Source organism: Hyaena hyaena, unplaced genomic scaffold, assembly GCF_003009895.1.
Source record: "Hyaena hyaena isolate Hyena2069 unplaced genomic scaffold, ASM300989v1 scaffold_407, whole genome shotgun sequence".
In the NCBI taxonomy this organism is placed as follows: Eukaryota; Metazoa; Chordata; class Mammalia; order Carnivora; family Hyaenidae; genus Hyaena; species Hyaena hyaena.
The window spans coordinates 399,860-414,010 of record NW_024081037.1 but is presented as its reverse complement, the minus strand read 5'-3'; the positions used below and the strand labels follow the sequence as shown (position 1 = coordinate 414,010).

The window sequence follows — 14,151 nt, the reverse complement described above, 5'->3', positions numbered from 1 at the left end:
GTTGATTGTGACATTGTGTGATCACATGAGTTCTGTGGTCATGCCTTTCTACTGGAATGTGGGAGAGAACACATGCCACTGATTTTTATGACAAACCTCTAGACTATTATTGTTATGTTTTATTCTATACAGGCTTATTAAGGAAATGGAGACTTATTCCTTGTCTGTGGGTGAGAAGCCAGTGGTGAAACCTAATGTAGCATTACAGTCTGTTAATTTGACTTCATCAGGAACTACCCATGTTCTCTTCTCTGTGAAGAAAGGTGAGCTGTTTGTCTTATGTACTTATGATAGCAGAGAGCATTCTTCTATCAACCATGAATAATGCCCTATTTGCAAAAATGTTGACCTAAAATTCTACTTTTCTTCCTCTCGCAGGAGCTAGTGATTCTCTCATTTCTGGTTCCACAACTGTGGACACAAATGCGAACAACCTTAATCCAGAGGCAGAGACTGAACTTCAAATTTTTCTCAATACCTCAAGTGGTAGGTCTCAAACTTTGTTCCAGTAAAAAAAATCCTCAAATTTATGGAATTAGTAACTTAAAATCCAGAGTGAAAAATAATGTTTACTTAGTTTCATACTGAGTAATTAGCATTTGAGTTCATTTGAACTCTTACAAATTATGGCAATCTCTACTATTCTGGATGATAGAGATGATTTCTTTCTCTTTTTTTTCTTTTCAAAACCCTGGGAGCAGAACTGAAATACTCTGATCATGGACACAATCTCTTTCTTAGCAAAAGTCTAGCTAATACAGGTCAGTTGTACATTTAAAAATACATTAAATAATAGTCACAAATTCTGCCCATATTTACTAGTGGCATGGCACTTACAGGCTCAGATGCATCCTATGCGCCTGCCTTGGGATATTGTATGTAATTGGCACAATCACCATCTTGTGGCAAGAGACTTAATTATCTCTACTACTATGGTGCTCACCATGGGCTCCCTATCATATTGCATATGGCCCTTCAGAGATTTTTATGTCTAATGTGAAATGTTGGTACTTTTCAAAGTCTTAAAAAAATGATTATTTTGACAATAATAATAAGCAAAATAGGCACACACATTTACTTTATTCTCTCCACAAATAAAAAAATCCAATACTAGAAAGTACATATTTTAGAATTCATAATGGTACTGCTAAAGAAGAAGGGGGTATTATTCGTGCGTCTGGCATGCTGTGGAATTTTGCTCCCATTTGTTTTTTGTTTTGGTTACATGCTTTGTGAAGGTAGAGACTAAATCTAAGTCTTTTTTGTTCTTTTCTGTGTTTTTCTTTTAATTAAAGAATATTTCATGCATATAGAAAAGTACACAAAATAATATAAGCCCACCTGTGTACCCACCAGCAAGGTAAACTGATGTCAAATTTTGCTATGTTTCCTTCAGACCCCCTAAAAAAAAGGACGATATTACAGCTACACCTGAAATCCTGTGTCCTATCTTTTCCCTCTCTCCTCCCCAGAAATAACATCTTTCTGAAGTTGGTATGCTTCATTTTTATGTTTGTCTTTAAACTTGTGCTATATATTTATATATCTATACATAAAATGTTCTATTTTGCAGGTATTTAAAATATTTACAAAAGTGGTATCATGTTGTATGGAACTTGCTTTTTTAAATTTTAATTTAATTTTTTTGGGAACTTGCTTTTTTTTAAAAAAAACGAAACATCTCTTTTTAGAGATTTATTCATATGTTATAAAGATGATTAACTTTTGCCTATCTGATAAGTATGTTACAAGTATTTTTATATTCCTTTTGCAGCTTGGAAGTTCAGTGATATCTTAGATTTTTTTTCTTCCTTTACTTGAAAATCTTTTCATGTGTTTATTAGACATTCTGATTTTCTACTCTGTGACTTGCCTATTTGAACACTATGATCATTTCTCTACTGGATTGTTTGTCTTTTTCTTATTGGTCACTAGAAGTTCTTTGTCAACTCTGAACACTAATTCTTTATTTGTTATATAAGTCGCAATGTCTTTCCTCCAGTCTGTAGCAATGACATGGATGACACTAGAGTGTGTTATGCTAAGCAAAATAAGTCAGTTGGAAAAAGACAAATACCATATTATTTCACTCATATGTGGAATTTAAGAAACAAAACAGCTGAACATAGGAGAAGGGAATTAAAAAAAAGGGAGTGGGAGGCAAACCATAGGAAATCTTAACTATAGAGAACAATCTGAGAGTTGATGGAGTTGAGGTGGGTAGAGGGATGGGCTAAATGGATACTAACGAGGGCACTTGTTATGCTGAGCACTGGCTGTTACATGTAACTGATGAATTACTAAATTCTCCTGAAACCAACATTACGCTATATGTTAACTAACTAGAATTTAAATAAAAACTTGAAAAAAACTGACAAGAGGTATATCTAAAAATACAGAGATTTTTAAAAATTATAGGTAAATAGAATTTCTTCTATTGAATCTGAAGATCTAGTTGAAAGTGATTATTTTCTAATAAATGATCAAAATACTGTAGGAATGAGGAGAGGGGTAAACAAGAACTTTCGTTTTTTACTTATATATTTCTATAGATTTGACTTCTATATCAACCATGTAATTCTTTTATAAAAACATGGAAAGAAGCCTTACTGCATTTTGTAGGGTTAACTTTGTTATTTAGTGTTGAGAAGGAACAATTTGGTAAGGTCAATGTGCCATGGAAAAACTCCATAAACCAATCTCTTTATTTCTGGGTAGAGGATAGAACAACATGGCTGGCTGTGGAGGACATTATAGGAGTTGTGAGGACATTGTCTGCCTTTCTCTGCAATCACACTGAATATGCTGGCTCACTGCCAGTGTTTTAGTTTCTCTGATATCACTAGTAAAAGCAGAGTTTAGAAAATTAATTCAGTCTGAAATGTGTAATTATTTTTGTTGCTTCTGTTTTAAATATGCCAACAGTTGTACAAGTGTTAGAAGGCATTCCTCAGGTCGTTCTGTTTGACCACTGCCATGGCCAGCCTCCATACAAAACCCTCTGCCGTGGCCATACTTTTTTAGGATTGCTGAGGAATAGGTGACCACTTTTTCCAATCCCCTGAAGAAATATGTCACCTTCCAGCCTTGGGAAAAGCCTGTGGTTATCATGAAGTAGTCGATAGTTCAAGAGATGAGGGGCGCCTAGGTGGCTCAGTCAGTTAAGCGTCTGACTTCAGCTCAAGTCATGATCTCATGGTTGGTGGGTTCAAACCCCATGTCGGGCTCTGTGCTGACATCTAGCCTAGAGCCTGGGGCCTGTTTCAGAATCTGTATCTCCTTCCGTCTCTGACCCTTCCCTGCTCGCTTGCTCTCTCTCTCTCTCTCTCTCAGAAATAAATAAAACATTTTAAAACATTTTAAAAAATAGTTCAAGAGATGACAGAAAATATCTGGCTCTACTTAAATAGTCCCTAATATGCACAACATGAGCTCCTGGCTCTGTGGCTGAATAGACTGGTTTCTGCTGAGTCCCTTTAAAACGGAACACAGGGCTCACAGACCACTTTTCTAGGCACAGCTGCCTTAATATTTGCTCGCTGTTTCTGGTCTGATGTCTTAACAGTGGGTGAAGAGACGCGGCTTTGGGCTATCTGAAGGTCATGTTTACTCGGTCTTGCTGCATTTCAGAAAGCAAGATGTTATTTTACATATGAGATCTTCACAATACCTCTTTGAGATGGATTAGGCAGAAGTTTTTGTCCTCATTTAGAAGGTAAGGAACCTGAAACTCAGGGAAAAAAATTAATGTTAGTAGAATGGCAAGCCACAGGCTATATATGTTAATTACATATTGCAATTGAGTAAAGATGCAGCCAGCAAACCATTTTTACTGTCCTTTACTCAAATATTAAGCAGCCATGCAGTTGAACAATGACATGGGACTTTGTTTTTTGTTTGACCTTACGTTCATTTGTTAATTTTAGGGTTTTTTTTTTATTCACAGGAAACGTAATGTGTGGCTTTGTAGTGTATCAAAACAGCAAGTTTTTCCAATCAAAAACTTTTAAAACTGAATCAAATTTTAGCCAAAAAATTATCTCAAGCAGTACTGATGTCAAAGATCAGAAAACATCTGTTGATATTCTCTTTAATCCAAGGGTGAGTTTTCCCACTAACAGCAAAAAAAGTTCAGTTCACTTTTGCTTACAAAAGCAGGGTTAGTTGGGCAAAAGAAATCTACAGAAAAAACCCTTTATGTTTTTAAAGTTTTAATTTCAATTCCAGTTAGTTAACATACAGTGTAATATTAGTTTCATGTGTACAATAGTGATTTAACAGGAAAATTCTGTAAAAGATTCTTGGAAAATATTCATTTACACCTTCTCCCACCCATGTTTTTGTCAGACTAGCTAAATGCAAAATGAGCTAATTTGAATTTCATATCCTTCCCCCACCTCCCTAATCTATAATGATGATGTTATACTTAGTACATACCTAATTGATTTATAGTATGCTTATCCTCTCCTATTTGATTTTTTCTACCTGGTTAAGTATTTAAAAAGAAATCAGTTGTAATTGTCTTTTCAATTGACAGTATGACCACAAAAATTTCCAAATTTATTCTTATGCCTGTGTCTATTGGAATCTGGAAAAAAAGGATTGGGACACAAAAGGTTGTCACAAACAGAAGGGCACTGATGAATTCTTCTACTGTTCCTGCAGCCATACAACAAATTTTGGTGTATTAATGGTAAGGATGTACATAATAATCTTTTTCCAGACAGGAATTTTCCTTATACACAGTTCTGGTATGTACTAATTGGAGATAACTTGGGGCTTGGTTTGCATGGATACTCAACCTAGATTACATGGAAAAACAGGGAATGGAATGATGACTAAAAAAGGAAGTTCTGGTAAAGCAAGTAAATAGAGCTTTTTGCAGTATGGTCTCAGGATGGATGAGTTCAGCACTGTGCATTTAATAATGAGAAGGGAGGCCGTATGCAAAAGAGGAACTGACAGACTCCATTCAAGTAACTCAACATGTGAAACTTGAAGTTGTTATAGCCAGAGGTAAGGCTGTATGTTGAGGATGGGTTTAATACATACTTAACTATGATGGGCAGTTTAAATCAGTTACCCAATGCTTTTTCCATTGGAATAATCTAAATTGCTAAGTTTATGTTAGAAGATAAAAGAGGAAAAGCTCTTGAATTCATCCAATTTGTTGCATAGTTCCTTTATGTATTCCTTATAGTTTAAAAGGAATTTTTAAAAAATTTGAGTGTGGCTCAGTCGGTTAAGCGTCTGACTTCGGCTCAGGTCATGATCTCATGGTTCATGGGTTCGATCTCCTTGTCAGGCTCTGTGCTGACAGCTAGCTCAGAGCCTGGAGCCTGTTTCAGATTCTGTATCTCCCTCTCTCTCTGACCTTCCCCTGTTCATGCTGTCTGTCTCTCTCTCTCTCTCAGAAATAAATAAAACAAAAAAAAAATTAAAAAATTTTTTGAGTATAGTTGACATACAATGTTACATTAGTTTCAGATGTACAACATAGTGATTTGATACGTTTCTACATTATGCTGTGCTCACCACAAGTGTAACTTACCATCTGTCACCGTTCAATGCTATGACAATACCTTTGGCTATATTCCTTACGCTATGCCTTTTATTCCTGTGATTATTTATTCTATAACTGGTAGACTGTAGTTCTCACTCCCCTTCACTCATTTTGTTCATCCTCCATCCTCTCCCCTCTGGCAACATCAGTTTATTTTCTGTATTTACAAGTCTGATTATGCTTTTTGTTTGTTGATTCATGTGTTTTTGTTTTTTTAAATTTCACATGAGTGAAATCATATGGTATTTTTCTTTCTCAGTCTGACTTATTTCCCTTAGCATAATACCTGCAATGTCCACCCATGTTGTTGCAAATGACACAATCTCATCCTTTTTTATGGCTTCATAATATTCCATCATACAAATATACCACATCTTCCTTATCCATCCATCTATCAGTATATTTCTTATATCTTTTAACTCCAAAGCTACCCTGTACAATAACTGATAACACTTAGCTCTGGTGTGCAGCTAATAGTGTACCTTTGGAAATTCTTGGGCTGACTCTTTTAGGAGAGGAACTTTTGTTTGTTCTATTTTCAGAAATGTATTATTCTGGTAAAATAAAAAATGTTAGTTTTTACACTTGATGAAATGCTTTTATGTGTAATGGAATGGGGAGGGATGTAGTGTCTTAAATTTATTAATACTATGAATCTTCCTGAGAAAGCAGATATTTCCCATTCTCCACTAGCCATATTTGGGATGCCAATAGAGGTCAGAACATACTTGCACAACATAGGATATCAAATGATAGAAACTTGCTTTGTAAAAATTTTTTTACTGTATAAATTTTTATTTATTTGTTTAAAAAACTTTATTTAAATCTAAGTTAGTTAACATATAGTGTAATAATGGTTTCAGAAGTAGAATTTAGTGATTCATCACTTACATATAATACCCAGTGCTCATTCCAACAAGTGTCCTTCTTAATACCCATCACCCATTTAGCTTATCCCCCCACCCACTTCCTCTCCACCAGCCCTCAGCTTATTCTCTATATTTAAGAGTCTCTCATGGTTTGCCCCCCTCTCTGTTTTTATCTTATTTTCCTTCGCTTCCCCTTTGTTCATCTGTTTTGAGTTTTAAATTCCACATATGAGTGAAATTGTATGATATTTGTCTTTTTCTGACTTATTTTGCTTAGCATAATACATTCTAGTTCCATACATGTTGTTGCAAAAGGCAAGATTTCATTCTTTTTGATTGTGGAGTAATATTCCATTATCTATCTATCTATCTATCATCTATATCTATCATCTACCTATTTATACACATATATATAATATATGGTATATATATGGTATTATATATGGTATATGTGGTACTTATATACACATATATAGATATATATAGTACATATATAGATACATACCACCTCTTCTTTATATATTCATCAGTCAATGGATATTTGGACTCTTGCTATAATTTGGCTATTGCTGATAGTGGTGCTATAAATATTGGGGTGCATGTGCCGGGAGCCACACCGGCCTCTCTGGATGGCAGTCACCTCAAGGAAATGGCAAGTATTTGCACAGTTCCTGCCATGAGGAACGAAAACTGGTATCTCCTTCTGCTACTACTGGCTCATGTTGGAAATGAGGCTGCTGGTATTGACCAGGTCTCACAATATTCCAGATCAGACCGATATTCCCCACACAGATTGCTCATAAGGAAAGGCATGTCCTTGCCTTTCCAAAGAGACTTCGGATGATAGCATTGTGGATGATTGTCAAAAGGCTCTTCCTAAGGGTCTTGAAGATCCAAGACTTACATAATAAAGGGGACTTGAGTCTGGCCCTGAGGCAAAGAGCCTAATTTAGAGTTAAGGGCAAATATCTACCCCCACCCATTTGTTTCTGCCTGGAGCATTTTCTGGCCTTGTATATGCTGATTGCTCCCTGTGAAGGAACCTATTGAGGAACTTCTTTTGTGGTTATGAGAGCAAAGGTATCTCCTGAAAGACCTGTTTGACCCCTGCTCACAGAGAAGTAACTTCACCCTCTTATGCTAAAAACATTGTCTGGTATGCTAAAGATGCCTTCCTTCCCCATAAGATAAGCATCTAAATCCCCTACCTCAAACACTATTGATAAAGGTTATGCATGAGTGTCCTACAAGTCTATGTTCTGGGAAATTCTCACATATCAAAGAAGTTTGTTATCAGAAATCATTGTCTAAGGCAAATACCACTTCTGTGCCATCTCCAAAACACTTAAAGTTGAGCCCCAGTCAGAGCAGAGATGCCTGCCTGGTGATCAGAAAGAATCTCCCGGGCTCTCTCACTCTCTCGCCAACACCGTCCATCTTTCAGGGACCCCTGAACCTGCCGGAGCCAGCCTCCGACACACATGTGTCCCTTCAAATCAGTATTTTGTATCCTTTGGATAAAATACCTAGTACTGCAATTGCTGGGTCATAGAGGAGTTCTATTTTTAATTATTTGAGGAAACTCCACACTGTTCTCTAGGGTGGCTGCACCAGTTTGCATTCCCACCAGCAGTGCAAAAGGGTTCCCCTTTCTCTGAAATCTTACCAACATCTGTCATATTCTGAGTTGTTAATTTTAGCCATTCTGACAGGTTTAAGGTAGTATCTCATTGTGATTTTCATTTGTATTTCCCTGATGATGAGTGAAGTTGAGCATTTTTTCATGTGTCTTTTAGCCATCTAGATGTCTTCTTTAGAAAAGTGTTCATGTTTTTTGCCCATTTCTTCACTGGATTATTTGATATTTGGGTGTTGAGTTTGTTAACTTCTTTATTGATTTTGGATGCTAAGCCTTTATCTGATATGTCATTTGCAAATATCTTCTCCCATTCCATCAGTTGCCTTTTAGTTTTTATTGTTTCTTTCACTGTGTAGAAAACTTTTATCTAGAAGAGGTTCCAATAGTTTATTTTTGCTTTTGTTTCTCTTGCCTCTAGGCAAGTAAGGAGTTGCTATGGATGAGGCCAGAGGTTGTTCCTGTTTTCTCCTTGAGGATTTTGATGGTTTCCTGTCTCACAATTAGGTCTTTCATCTGTTTTGAATTTTTTTGTGTGTATAGTGTAAGAAAGTAATCCAGGTTCATTTTTCTGCATGTTTCTGTCCAGTTTCCCTACACCATTTGCTGAAAAGACTGTCTTTTCCATTGGACATTCTTTCCTGCTTTGTTAGAGATTAGTTGGCCATATGTTTGTGGGTCCATTTCTGGATTCTCTATTCTGTTCCGTTGATCTATGTGTCTGTTTTGTGTGAGTACCATACTATCTTGATGATTACAGTTTTGTAATAAAGCTTGGGGTCCAGAATTGTGATGTCTCCAGCTTTGGTTTTATTTTTCAAGATTACTTTGGGGTCTTTTCTGATTCCATACAAATTTTTTAATTGTGTGCTCTAGCTCTGTGAAAAATGCTGGTTATTTTGATAGAGATTGTGTTGAATGTGTATATTGTTACATTTTAACAATATTTATTCTTCTAATCCATGAGCATGGAATGTTTTTATATTTCTTTATGTCTTCTTCAGTTTCTTTCATAACTTTTGCATAATTATCAGTGTACAAATATTTTACTTCTTTGGTTAGGTTTATTTCTAGATATTTTACAGTTTTTGGTGCAATTATAAATGGAATCAACTCCTTTATTTCTCTTTTTGTTGTTTCATTATTGGTGTATAGAAGTACAACCAATTTCTGTACATTGGTTTTCTATCCTGCAACTTTGCTGAATTCAAGTATCAGTTCTAGAAGTTTTTTGGTGGAGTCTTTCAGGTTTTCCATGTAGAGTATCATGTTGTCTATGAAGAGTGAAAGTTTGACTCTTCCTTGTTGACTTGCATGCCCTTTATTTTTTTTGTTGTCTGATTGCAGAGGTTAGGACTTCCAAACCATGTTGAACAGCAATGGTGAGAGTGGACATCCTTGTTGTGTTCCTGACATTAGGGGGAAAGCTCTCAGTTTTTCCCATTGAGGATGATATTAGCTGTGGGTCTTTTGTATGTGGCCTTCATGATCTTGAAGTATGTTCCTTCTATCCCTACTTTCTTGAAGGTTGTTATTAAGCAAAGACGTTGTATTTTGTCAAATGCTTTTTCTACATCTATTGAGAGGATTATGTGGTTCTTATCCTTTCTTTTATTGATGTGATGTATCTCATTGATTGATTTGCAGATATTGAACCATCCCTGCAACCTAGGAATAAATCCCATTTGATTGTGGTGAATAATTCTTTTAATGTATTGTTGGATTTGGTTTGGTAGTATCTGGCTGAGAATTTTTGCATCCGTGTTCATCAGGGACATTGGTCTATAATTCTCCTTTTTAGTGGGATCTTTGTCTGGTTAGGGAATCAAGTAATGCTGGCTTCATAGAATGAGTTTGGAAGTTTTCCTTCCATTTCTATTTTTTGGAACAGCCTCGAAAGAATAGGTGTTCACTCTTCTTCAAATGTTTGGTAGTTTCCCCTGGGAAGCCATTTGGCCCTAGACTCTTGTTTGTTGGGAGACTTTTTTATTATTGATTCAATTTATGGTTATGGGTCTGTTTAAATATTCTACTTCTTCTTGTTTCAGTTTGGTAGTTTATATGCTTTTAAGAATTTGTCCATTTCTTCCAGATTGCCCAATTTGTTGGCATATAATTGCTTATAATATTCTCTTATAATTGTTCATATATCTGTGGTTTTGATTGTGATCTCTCCCTTTAATTCGTGATTTTATTTATTTGGGTCCTTTCTTTTTTCTTCTTGATCAGTCTGGCTAGGGGTTTATCAGTTTTGTTAATTCTTTCAAAGAACAAGATCCTGGTTTTGTTGATCTGTTCTACTGTTTTTTTGTTTTGTTTTGTTTTAAATTTTGGTATCATTGATTTCTAATATAATCTCTATTATTTCCTTTCTGCTGGTTTTGGGCTTTTTATTTACTGTTCTTTTTCCAGTTCCTCTAGGTGTAAGTTTAGGTTGTGGATCTGAGGTATGTCTTCCTTCTTTAGGAAGGCCTGAATTGTGATTTACTTCCCTTTCATGACTGCCTTTGCTTCTTCCGGAAGTTTTGTTTTCATTTTCAATGGCTTCCATGTTCTTTTGCATTTCCTTTTTGATTTCTTTGTTAGATTATTCTTTCTTTAGTAGAATGTTCTTTAATCTCCACATATTTGTGGTCTTTCCAATTTTTTTCTTGTGGTTGACTTCAAGTTTCATAGCGTTGTTATCTGAAAATATGCATGGCATGATATCAATCTTTTTGTACCAGTTCAGGGCTGATTTGTGACCCAGGATGTGATCCATTCTGGAGAATGTTCCATGTGAACTCAAGAAGAATGTTTATTATCCTGCTTTATGATGAAATGCTCTGAATATATCTGTTAAGTCCATGCAGTCCAGTGTGTCATTCAGAGCCATTGTTTCCTTTGTTGATTTTCTGCTTAGATGACCTTTCCATTGCTGTAAGTGGGGTTTTGAAGTCCCATACTATTATGGTATTATTATCTATGAATTTCTTTATGTTTGTGATTAATTGATTCATATATTTAGGTGTTTCAAGTTGGGGGAATAAATATTTATAATTGTTGCTCTTCTTGGTGGACAGACCCCTTAATTATGATATAATGCCCTTCATTTTCATTTCGTGTTACAGTTTTTGTTTTAAAATCTAGTTTGTCTGGTATAAGTATGGGTACTCCAGCTTTCTTTTACCATCCATTATCATGATAGGTGGTTCTATCCTCTTACTTTCAATCTGCAGGTGTCTTTAGTCTAAAAGGAGTCTCTTCTAGGCAGCATATGGATGGGTCTTGTTTTCTTACCCATTCTGATACCCTATGTCTTTTGATTGGAGCATGTGGTCCACTTACATTTAGTGTGATTATTGAAAGATATGAATTTAGTGTCATTGTGTTGCCTGTAGAGTTGGTGTTTCTGGTGATGTTCTCTGGCCCTTCCTAGTCTTTGTTGCTTTTGGTGTTTTTGTTTTGTTTTGTTTTTGCTGCACTCAAAGAGTCCCCTTAAAATTTCTTGCAGGGTTGGTTTAGTGTTCATGAACTCCTTTAGTTTTTGTTTGTCTGGGAAACACTTTATCTCCCCTTCTCTTTTGAATACAGCCTTGCTGGATAAAGAAAGGTTAGCTGCATATTTTTCTGATTCAGCACATTGAATATATCCTGCTACTTCTTTCTGGCCTGCCAAATTTTGGGGAAAAGATCTGCTTTGAACCTGATCTGTCTTCCCTAGTAGGTTAAGGACTTTTTTTTAATTTCATAATTCTTTCCTTGTCTATGTATTTTGTGAATTTGACTATGATATGCCTTGGTGATGATCAGTTTTTGTTGACTAATGGGAGTTCTCTGTGCTTCTTGGATTCTGATGTCTGTATGTTTCCCCAGATTAGGAAGGTTTTTAGCTATAATTTCCTCACATAAACCTTCTGCCCCTTTTTCTCTCTTCCTCTTCTGGGACTGCTGTGATTTAAAAATTATTCCTTTTTAGTAAGTCACTGAATTCTCTAAGTCTTGTATCTTGATTTTTGACCTTTGTTTCCCTCTTTTTTTCTGCTTCATTATTTTCAATAATTTACTGAAATTTTATTCTTCTATTTCACTGATTTGCTGCTCTGCTTTTTCCATCCTTGTCATCATGGCATGCATTTGATATTGTATTTTTAATACTGGCTTGACTAGATTTTAGTTCTTCTATCTCTGCAGAAAGGGATTCTCTGGTGTCTTCTATGCTTTTTAACCCCAGGTAGTATTCTTATGATCATGGTTTTAAATTCTAGTTCAGACATAATTATATCTGTATTGATTAAATCCCTGGCCGTCATTTCTTCCTGTTCTTTCTTTTGAGTTGAGAGAAACTTGATAAATAGAGAAAAAAGAGAAAAGAAAATTTAAAAAAATTTTAAATAATAGAATAGAATAGAAAAAATTAAAGTAGAATAAAAAGTAAAAAAGAATTTGCTCTTTCTGCATCCAGGAAAGAGAAATAAAAGAAAGAAAAGAACCTAAGCAAAAACAGAAATAAAGAAAATGAGCAAATAAATGAACCAGCAAACAGAATGAAACCTGAATGAGGTTACATCCAGTTTCCCCTAGAACGAAATCTTTGCAGCATATTATAGTGTGTAGACTAATAAGTAGGTGGAAGGGATTTGTGCTGATCCTCTGGGGGCTGTGCCTGGAGGGTTCAGGTGAGCGGGGCTTGGTGTAACGGCTCTCTTCTCCACTTGGTGGCACTGCTTAGCACACTAGGGTCGATTCGTGTGTGTGCATGCATAGAAATGCTAGAAGTGAGAATGACTTCACCCACATTTGGCACAGGAACCCTGCAGCCTCATGACTTGCTATCAAGCATCCTCCTTTGTCTTAGGCTTCCATCTACTCCCCACCTGTACCCTGTCCCTGTCCAAGCTATCCACTTGCCAGGTGGCACCTCCTTCCAGAGTTTTATCTCAGATGGGGCTGTGTTTCAAAACCCCACACTTCAGAGAGCCCTTTGGCTTGGACCTGTGCCATGTCTCTGCAAGAGGGTCTCACTATACTATGGCCAAAATCTGGCTTGCCCCAGAAAATATTCCTGTGATTGCACAGTGGCAGAGGCACGGAGTTTATGGCAAATCACATCACACTGCCTGCACTAGGTTTCTCTGCACTCTAGGGTCTTTGTTCTTATATCAATAAACGTGGCCACCCTCCAGGTCCACTGGAACTTTTGCCTACAGGGAGCCCATATGGCCTCTACCAAATGCACTCCAATACGGGGAACCACTTCTCCTTATGTGGTATACAGGCCCCTCAGACTGCACTGCTTCCTCTTGGCAAATCCTGGGGATTTGCTCTACTTCCGTACCAGAACACTGAGCTCTGAAACTTCAGACTTTGGACTCCACTGTTTATAGAATCCTGGCAGTATTTAAAACCTCTTCTTTCTCCCCATCAGTGGTGTTGATTGTTTTCAGTCTCCTGTGAGTATTTTGACTTTTTCCTCTTTCTTTCTCTCCAGGTACTGTTAGGGGAAGTGCTTTTCTTGCATGGTCTCACTGTGCTGCACTCCTCCCCTTTCTCTTTCTCTTTCTTTCCTCTCTTTGTGAAAAGAGCTCCCTACCCTCTGTGGCTCTCTGTCTTTTCTTTCCCTGAGTTCATCTCTCCACACCTGCCAAGTTGTCTGGCTCCAATTATGCAATTGTTGCATTAATACTCAGGTCAGTTTCCTTGGTGTTCAAAATGGTTTGATGCTGATCTAGCCGCATTTCAGGGATGAGACAAGCTCAGGGTCCCCATACTACTCTGCCATATTAACTCCTCTGTACTTGCTTTATAAAAGTTTTTGAGATAGGTTCCTTCCTTCCTTCCTTCTTTCCTTCCTTCCTTCCTTCCTTCCTTCCTTCCTTCCTTCCTGCATTTATTTTACAGTTTTTATATCATTTCCTTTTTTTAAAGCTTATTTATTTATTTTTGAGAGGGAGAGAGAGGGAAAGAGAGAATACACATGTGCATGTGTGCCAGGGGCAGAGAGAGAGAGAGAGAGAGAGAGAGAGAGAGAGAGAGAGAGAGAATCCCAAGCAGGCTGTATGTTGTCAGCACAGAGCCCAGCTTGGGGCTTGATCTCACAGTTC

The 14,151-nt window shown here is 36.7% G+C and overlaps 1 protein-coding gene across 1 annotated transcript in view; it reads left to right on the top strand.

The window, feature by feature from the left end:
• The window catches only part of ADGRG7 (adhesion G protein-coupled receptor G7), a 67,888-nt gene that overhangs the window by 31,204 nt on the left and 22,533 nt on the right, over positions 1–14,151 (top strand). The window contains exons 7-10 of the mRNA XM_039251949.1: positions 133–263; positions 379–483; positions 3,947–4,101; positions 4,538–4,693. Coding sequence (XP_039107880.1) covers positions 133–263; positions 379–483; positions 3,947–4,101; positions 4,538–4,693 — 547 coding nt within the window. The remainder of the gene's footprint in view (positions 1–132; positions 264–378; positions 484–3,946; positions 4,102–4,537; positions 4,694–14,151) is intronic.